The sequence below is a fragment of the Otolemur garnettii genome, unplaced genomic scaffold (genome assembly GCF_000181295.1).
Source record: "Otolemur garnettii isolate 467f Iridium unplaced genomic scaffold, OtoGar3 scaffold00233, whole genome shotgun sequence".
In the NCBI taxonomy this organism is placed as follows: domain Eukaryota; kingdom Metazoa; phylum Chordata; class Mammalia; order Primates; family Galagidae; genus Otolemur; species Otolemur garnettii.
In genome coordinates, this window is record NW_003852628.1 from 915,126 (window position 1) to 924,137 (window position 9,012).

Consider the following 9,012-nt stretch of genomic DNA (forward strand, 5'->3'; position numbering starts at 1 on the left):
ACACTAGGGCTTATTTTCAGGGGATGTCTTATTTTTATTAAGTATAATACAACAATCTATATTTATTCAAATACAGTTAAGTCATCTTCTGGAACCTGACAGAGGGAGCCGACCTTGTTGGTGGGGCTGGTGCTAGTGATGCATGAACTAGCCATTTGCACGTGCGCAATAGGATGCTTGCAACTTCGGTTACCACACACGCACCCGCGCAAGTGTGAACAGCTCAGAGAAAGGAGCTGTGACAGATAAAAAGGTATTCCAGTCTTCCTTACCACTCCACATCAAAATGCATAGCTTGGCTATGCAGATACACTGCATAGTCACGCCCATCACTAGGTCTTATTATCAGGGTAGAGCTTATATTTAACAAACGCATAGAAATCCTGCTAGAGCTTATTTCCTGGGTAGGTCTTATTTTCAGGGAAACACGGTAGTTATGGTGCCAGCCACATACACCAAGGCTGGCCTGGGCCAGCTAAAACAACAATAACAACTGCAACAAAAAATAGCCAGGAGTTGTGGCAGGTGCCTGTAGTCCTAGCTACTTGGGAGGCTAAGGCAGGAGAATCGCTGAACCCCAGGAGTTGCTGTTAGCTGTGATACTGTGGCATTCTACCCGGGGTGAGAGTTTGAGACTCTGTCTCAAAAAAAAAAAGGAAGGAAAACTTAACCTAGAATACAATGGAAATAACCTATAGTACGTGATTCCATGGTGTTAGATCCTGTGGACCCCATCAATTGTCTTATAATTGGTTTCCAATCAAACTTTGCATATGAATGACACTAGATCATTGACTATCCCACCCTATTCCTCACTGAAGATTTGTTTTTTGTAATGCAAGAGCATTGTTTAAGGGTTCTGAATTTATTAACTCATTTAATCTCTATAACACCTTTAAGAACAGGTACTCTTGTTATTCTTCTTTTTTTTTTTTTTTGAGACAGAGCCTCAAGCTGTCCCGCTGGGTAGAGTGCTATGGCTTCACTGCTCACAGCAACCTCCAATTCCTGGGCTCAAGCAAGTCTCCTGCCTCAGCCTCCCAAGTAGCTGGGACCACAGGCGCCCGCCACAACGCCTGGCTATTTTTTGGTTGCAGCCATTATTGTTGTTTGGCGGGCCCGGGCTAGATTCGAACCCGCCACCTTTAGGTGTATGTGGCTGGCGCCTTAGCTGCTTGAGCCACAGGGGCCAAGCCTACTCCTGTTATTCTTATACTGGTATAGGTAAGGGAAGTGATGTTAACAAGGTTAAGCTACTTGTCCAGAATCAGGATTAGGAAGTGGTAAAATTGGGAATTAGATCTAAGTCTTTTTTTATTTTTTGAGACAGAATCTCAAGCTGTTGCCCTGGTGGAGTGCCATGGCAACATCATAGCTCATAGCAACCTCCAACTCGGGCTCAAGCAATCCTCTTGCTTCAGGTTTTTTCTATTTTTTTGTAGAGACAAGGTCTTACTCTGGCTCAGGCTGATCTTGAACCTGTGAGCACCACCACGTCTGTCCTGGATCTAAGTCTTCTAAGGGCTTAACACGCCATTTATCATTATAATTTTCACTATTTGGAAGGATTGTGGAGAGAAGAAATTGAGTCCAGCAGGGAATTTTGCAATAATAAAGGGAAAATACCAATACTTAAAGAATTCTGGCTCAGCGCCTGTGACTCAAGCAGCTAAGGCACCAGCCACATACACCTGAGCTGGCAGGTTTGAATCCAGCCCAGGCCCACCAAACAACAATGACCGCTGCAACCAAAAAAAAAAAAAAATAGCCGGGCTTTGTCGCAGGCACCTGTAGTCCCAGCTACTTGGGAGGCAGAGGCAGGAGAATCACTTGAGCCCAGGACTTGGAGGTTGCTATGAGCTGTGATGCCACGGCACTCTACCCAGAGTGTCAGCTTGAGGCTCTGTCTCAAAAAAAAAAAAAAGAATTCTGGTACAGTACAAGAATACTGACTGGGTTTTGCAAAGATGGATCACAGGGCATGGCTTGTAGTAATTCCTTGATGAGCATTAACCATAGCCATTGGACTGAGTTGGGTTCAAGTGTTGGCCCTGCTATTACTTGCTATAAGACATTAAACATGCCACTCTCATCTGTAACATGGGACTTATTTTTACTTTTTCCCCAGGGTGGTTGTTCCTGGCATGTAGTAAACACTCAACAAGAACCACTACAGGGGCTTTGGTATCAGGGAGAACTTGTTTTTGAATTGTAGTGAGGTCAATTGCTAGACTTGCCATTTGGCAAATGACTGTACCTTAGTAAGTTAGGTTTTCATCAATTGAAATGGGGCTAATAATAGCCTTTACCCGTGAGGTTGTCATGAGGCATCAGATGCTTGGCCCTGATCCTGGTGCATAATTAGTACTTGGTATCTAAGATGTTGTTCTTTCTTTTTCTTTCTTCTTCTTCTTTGTTTTTTTTTTTTTTTTTTTTTTTTGAGACAGTCTCACTCTGTTGCCCTAGGTAGAGTGCTGTGCACACAGCAACTCAAACTTAAGGGATCTTTCCTCAGCTTGGGACTACAGGCGTTCACCACCACCTAAGGCTAGTTTTTCTATTTTTAATAGAGACAGGGTCTTGCTCTTGCTTGGGCTGGTCTTGAACTCTTGAGCTCAAGCAATCCACCTGCCTTGGTCTCCCAGAATGCTAGAATTATAGACGTGAGCCACTGCTCTCAGCTAGTTTTCTTCTCTTCTCTTTTTTTTTTTTTTTTTTTTTTTTGAGATGGTGTCTCGCTCTTGCTCAGGTTGGTCTCATTCCTGAGCTCAAGCAATCCAATCTGCCTATCTCAGCCTCCCAGAGTGCTAGGATTATGGGTGTGAGCCACCGCACTCTGGCTTGCTGCTTGTGTTTTGTCCAGTGGTAAGATCTGTAAGAGAAAGTGGATCTAAGAGTGTCAGGTATAGGGTGTAGTGATGTCTGTGGTCATGTTCATCAATAAGAGGGTCACCAGGCTTGGCACCTGTGGCTCAAGTGGCTAAGGCGCCAGCCAAATACACCTGAGCTGGCGGGTTCGAATCCAGCCTGGGCCTGCCAAACAACAGTGATGACTGCAACCAAAAAATAGCTGGGCATTGTGGCAGGTGCCTGTAGTCCCAGCTACTTGGGTGGTGGAGGCAGGAGAATCACTTGAGCCCAGGAGTTGGAGGTTGCTGTGAGCTATGATGCCATGGCACTCTACCCAGGGTGATAGCTTAAGGCTCTGTCTCAAATAAATAAATAAATAAAAATAAGAGGGTCACCAGAAGGCAGAGATGGACAAGGTGAACCTCTCTGAGGATAAAGGAGAGAGTTTCACATGTGGGGCCTTAGGGAAAGCTTCACAAGCAACTGGCAACCAAGTAGAGGGAAGGAGAGCTTGCCAGGAGGACAGCAGGAGATAGGCATTCCAGGTGACATCCACGGTAAAAACTGGGAGGCATTCCAGGTAACGTCCCTGGGGAGGGAGGGTTGGGGTGGGAAGCCTGGGGACTGAGACCACACACAGTACCTCCAGAATTCTTAGTGTACACCAAGCCCTGTCTTGGGTGCCTTTGTACAGAGTAACTCATCTAACTCTCACAGTGGTCTTCTAAGGTAGGTGATGTTTGTACCATCCCAATTCACAGGTGGGGACACCAAGGCTTGCCTGTTGAAGTAGCTTGCCAAGGCCACACAGCTAGTAAGTGGTAGAGCAGATTTGAACCTGCAGTCTGGCTGCAGAGTTATTTTTTAATTTTTTTTATAGACTCTGGCCTCAGCCTCCCAGAGTGCTAGTATTAACAGGCATGAGCCACTGTGCCTGGCCCGGTCCCAGGTTCTTACTCTTGACTGGTCAGTTAAACCGTTAAATTGGCAAGAGGTGTGGCAGATCCTATGTGATGGTAAACAGAAAGGTGCTGAGGGTCCCCTGTACTCCATGGAAGGGGTGGAGGAGGGGTGAAGGAGAGGGTCAGGATTGGGGCTAGAATGGGTAGAAAGGAGCAGAGTGAGGGGAGAGGGCAGAAGAGAGGAGCTGGGCTGGGGAGAGGAGGAAGGCTGAATGGGAAGGGAGTTTGGGCCAGGGCAGCGTGGGCCAAGTGGTCCAGGAGTCAGACATCATTGAATCAGCACGTGAGAAAGTTGTTTCCTTTAGTTCCCTGTCAAGAAAGTCTCCATTGGCTCGGTGCCTGTGGCTCAAGTGGCTAAGGCACCAGCCACATACACCTAAGGTGGCAGGTTCAAATCTAGCCGGGCCAGCCAAACAACGATGGCTGCAACCAAAAAATAGCCGGGCATTGTGGCGAGCACCTGTGGTCCCAGCTACTTGGGAGGCTGAAGCAGGAGACTTGCCTGAGCCCAGGAGTTGGAGGCTGCTGTGAGCTGTGATGCCACGGCACTCCACCCAGGGGGACAGCTTGAGACTGTCTCAAAAAAAAGAAGAAAGTCTCCATTGGTGCTAATACATCTTTTTTTTTTTTTGAGACAGAGCCTCAAGCTGTTCCCCTGGGTAGAGTGCCATGGCATTACAGCTCACAGCAACCTCCAACTCCTGGGCTCAAGCGAGTCTCCTGCCTCAGCCTCCCAAGTAGCTGGGACCACAGGCGCCCGCCACAACGCCCGGCTATTCTTTGGTTGCAGCCGTCATTGTTGTTTGGCGGGTCCGGGCTGGGGATTCGAACCCGCCACCTTAGGTGTATGTGGCTGGCGACTTAGCCGCTTGAGCCACAGGCGCCGAGCCGGTGCTAATACATCTTTAATACCACCTTCTACCATCTGCTGATCTTTTCTTAATGTATTTTTATTTATTTATTTTATTTTTTGCAGTTTTTGGCTGGGGCTGGATTTAAACCCGCCACCTCTGGCATATGGGCCTGGCACCCTACCCTTTTGAGCCACAGGCGCTGCCCTGCTGATCTTTTCTAAGTGAAAGCTTGTTTTACCTTCCTTCTCTGGGGCCCCTTATGATCTGGTACCCCAGCTCTCTGACCTGCCACCTCCTATTTCTCCGTTCTTACTCCATTGCAGTCACATTGGCTCCTTGCTGTCCCTCACATGTGCCAGATGTGCTCCTGGCTAAGGACCCTGGACATGCTGTGCCTTCTGGGACACTTCCTCTGTAAGACCACAGGGCTCATTCCTTCCCTTCTTTAGGTCTCTAAATGTCAGTTTAGATCTTTGCTGATTACCTTAATGAAAATTGCAACCCCTCTCTTCTGGGGTCTTCTGTATTTTCCCCGAAGGCTTCCCAATACCCTATATTGTTAACTATTTTGCTTGTTTACTCTGTTTTTACTCCCCTGACCCCAACAAAAGGCCAAGTTCTATGTTCTTGTTTACCTCAGTATCCATAAGTGCTTCATATATAGTAGGTTCTTAGTCAATAGCATTTGAATGGATGAAAGAATGGGTATTTATGGTTCAAGTGGTAGGTGGGAGGTGTCATCTTTCTGCCCCACTTCTATTCCAGCTGACCTTTGGGGCCATGTGGAAATGGAGCTGTGGACATTTGCTGTCCCTGGGCCTTGTCCCAGGCACAAATGATAGTTGTGGTGGCTCTGTTTCAGGCTGACTTCCTGCCAGCTGCTCCAGGCTATTCCTGGGCAATGAGCCCCCAGCCCAGGAATGCTCCTTTGGAGGGCAGACTGACAAGGCACCGGGAGAGGGACTTACACTCACAGCCGGCTGAGACTCATGGGGCCCTGTCTTCTCTTTCTCTCTTCCAGGATTCAGAGAGCAGCATCAAGGCCAAAGAGACAATGGTCTCAGTGACTATGGGTGAGTCTATGGGCTTCTTTTAAGGGCCTTCCCTCCCCTCTGCCCTTTTTGAGGTATGGCCTTGGTGGGGGCAGACAGGATAGGGGAGGGAGGAACAGGTCACTGGCAGGAACAGCTGTACTCTGGGGAACGTGGCGGGTGGGGCTGGGGCCTGCTCAGGTCCTGCCTGCTTCTTCACTCTCTCTTAGCTCCTCACTGCATAGCTTAGCTGTGAAGAACTTGAATTGTGAAGTCCCAGATCTCTCATGTAGGCCCTCAGAGCCTTGGTTTTCTCATCCGTAAAATGGAGATGACAATACTCCCAGAGATTAAGGAGATTACAGCATGTAAAATTATAAGCATAGTTCTCAAAATTGTTAACTGTTACTATCATTAGCCTTATCACCATATTCTTCTCAAACTCTGTATTTTAGGATTAGTAGAGCACAGGGATTAGTTGGTGGCTTTGAAACATTTTGGGATTTATTGTACATTTAGCAAGATACATAAAAACATAATTGTGTGGTACTAAGAGCAATTTAGGGCTGGGCACAGTGGCTCATGCCTATAATTCTAGCACTCTGGGAGGCTGAGGCAGGTGGAGTTTGAGACCAGCAGAGCAATAGAGACCCTGTCTCTTAAAAAAAAAAAAAATAGGCATCATGATGGGCTTCTGTAGTCCTAGTTACTTGGGAAGCTGAGGCAAGAGGATCACTTGAGCCCAAGAATTTGAAGTTGCTGTGAGCTGTGACATCATGGCACTGTACCCAGGGGGACAAAGTGAGACTGTGTCTCAAAAAAAAAAAAATAGGCTCAGCGCCTGTGGCTTAAATGGCTAAGGCACTACCCACATATACCTGAGCTGGCAGGTTCAAATCCAGCCCGGGCCCACCAAACAACAGTGATGGCTGCAACCAAAAATAGCCAGGCATTGTGGCGGGCGCCTGTAGTCCCAGCTATTTGGGAGGCGGAGGCAGGAGAATCGCTTGAGCCCAGGAGTTGGAGGTTGCTGTGAGCTGTGATGCCACAGCACTCTACCCAGGGCGACAGCTTGAGGCTCTGTCTCAAAAAGAAAAAAAAATTTATAAAAACATAAAAAGGGCGTGGCGCCCATAGCTCAGTGGGTAGGGTGCCGGCCACATACACCGAGGCTGGTGGGTTCAAACTCAGCCCTGACCAGCTAAAACAACAATGATAACTGCAACAACAACAACAACACAACAAAATAGCCAGGCATTGTGGTGGGGGCCTTTAATCCAGGCTACTTGGGAGGATGAGGCAAGAGAATAGCTTAAGTCCAAGAGTTTAAGGTTACTGTGAGCTGTGACACTATGGCACTCTAGCCAGGGCGACAGTTTGAGGCTCTGTCTCAAAAAACAAACACACAAACAAAAAAAAACATAAAAAGGGAATATTGGAGTTTATCTTCTGTGATTTCATTTATAAAAAGCATAGAAGCAGACAAAACCAACCTATTCTGTTAGAAGGCAGAGTAGTGACCACAAGGAGACTAAAAGGAGGCTCTGGGGTATTAGAGATATTTTATTTCTTGAGCTGGGTGCTGTTTATATAGGTATGTTTAGTTTAGGAAAATCTATCAACTTGTGTGCTTAACTGTGTATACATTATAGTATAGTTTAATAAAGAGATTGGAAAGGCTGGTTGTGGTGGCTTACACCTGTAATCTAGCATTCTGGGAGGCCGAGGCAGGTGGATTGCTTGAGTTCTAGACCAGTCTGAGCAAGAGTGAGATCCCATCGCTACTAAAAATAGAAAAACTGAGGCAACAGGATCACTTGAGCCCAAGGAGTTGGAAGTTGCTGTGAGCTGTGATAGAACGGAATTCTGCCCAGGGAGACAGCTTAAGACTGTCTCAAAAAAAAAAAAAAATGGAAAAAATCACTTCTACCTACCCACCCAGGTCAATAAATAGAATATTTGCCAGGCATTGTGGAGGGTGCCTATAGTCCCACCTACTTGGGAGGCTGAGGCAGGAGAATCACCTAAGCCCAAGAGCTGGAGATTGCTGTGAGCTGTGACACTGTACCAAGGGTGACAAAGTGAAACTCTGTCTCAAAAAAAAAAAGAAGAAGAAGAATATATATTTTTGTATTGTTGGGGATTCATTGAGGGTACAAGAAAGAAATAGAATATTGACAGCCTGCTGAGAGTCTTATCCCAATCGTTTCCCCTCCTTCCACCGGATGGGATAAACTACTCTCTTATCTTTTGTAAGGATCTTTACCTTTCTTTATAATTGTAGCACCAGTGGAAACATTCTATCAACTTTGGTTTGGAATTTATGAATGAAATCATGCTATGTGTTCTTTTGTGTCTGGCTTCTTTTGCTCAAAATAATGTGTAAGGGTTTTATGTGTTGTCAGGCATATAAGCATAGCTGTACTTCTTTCCTTTTCCCTGCTGTATAGTATTTCACCGCACGAGTGACTGCCATTTGTTTGTAATGATACTGCCAATGGATATTGTGTTGTTTTCTGGGTTGTAGCTATTATAGACAAGCTGCTCTGAATATTCTTCTTTTTGAGACAGAGTTTCATTTCATCTGAGTAGAGTGCCTTGGTATCACAGCTCACAGCAACCTAATATTCTTGGGGTTAAGGGAGTCTCTTGCCTTAGCCTCCCAAGTAGCTGAGACTACAAGCACCACAACCCCCAGCTACTGAGACAAAGTTTTACTTTGTCACCCTCGGCAGAGTGCTGTGGCATCACAGCTTACAACAACCTCAAACTCTTGAGTTCAAGCTAGTCTCTTACCTCAGCTGCCCTAGTTGCTGGGGACTATAGGCGCCTGCCACAATGCCTGGCTTTTTTTTTTTTTTTTCTAGTAGGGCTGGGGTTTGAACCCACCAGCCCCGGAGCATGTGGTTGGTGCCCTAACCACTGAGCTATGTACTGGCACCCAGCCAGCCCGGCTATTTTTTTTTTAAGTTTTTTTTTTTTTTTAATTTTTTGTGTTGCAGTTTGTCCGGGGCTGGGTATGAACTCACCACCCTCGGTTTATGGGGCTGACACCCTAGTCACTGAACCACAGGAACCACCCAGCCCAGCTATTTTTAGAGATGAGGTCTTGCTCTGGCTCAGGCTGGTCGTGAACTCGTGAGCTCAGGCAGTCCTCCTGCCTCAGCCTCCCAGAGTGCTAGGGTTGCAGGTGTGAGCCACCGTGCTCAGCCCAGCTATGAATATTCTTGTACATGTCTCCTAGTGTGTGTAGCAAGTTACAAATACAAATTCCAAGACACCTTAGGACACAGCTGACATTTCTTTTTTTTTTTT

At 46.5% G+C, this 9,012-nt stretch overlaps 1 protein-coding gene across 2 annotated transcripts in view; it reads left to right on the top strand.

Moving 5' to 3' along the window:
* Positions 1-9,012, top strand: part of CUNH19orf47 (chromosome unknown C19orf47 homolog) — a 32,386-nt gene that overhangs the window by 2,416 nt on the left and 20,958 nt on the right. For both annotated transcript variants that reach the window (XM_003802114.3, XM_023508261.1), the window contains exon 2: positions 5,688-5,739. In XM_003802114.3, the coding sequence (XP_003802162.1) occupies positions 5,721-5,739 (19 nt within the window). In that variant the 5' untranslated portion in view covers positions 5,688-5,720. The remainder of the gene's footprint in view (positions 1-5,687; positions 5,740-9,012) is intronic.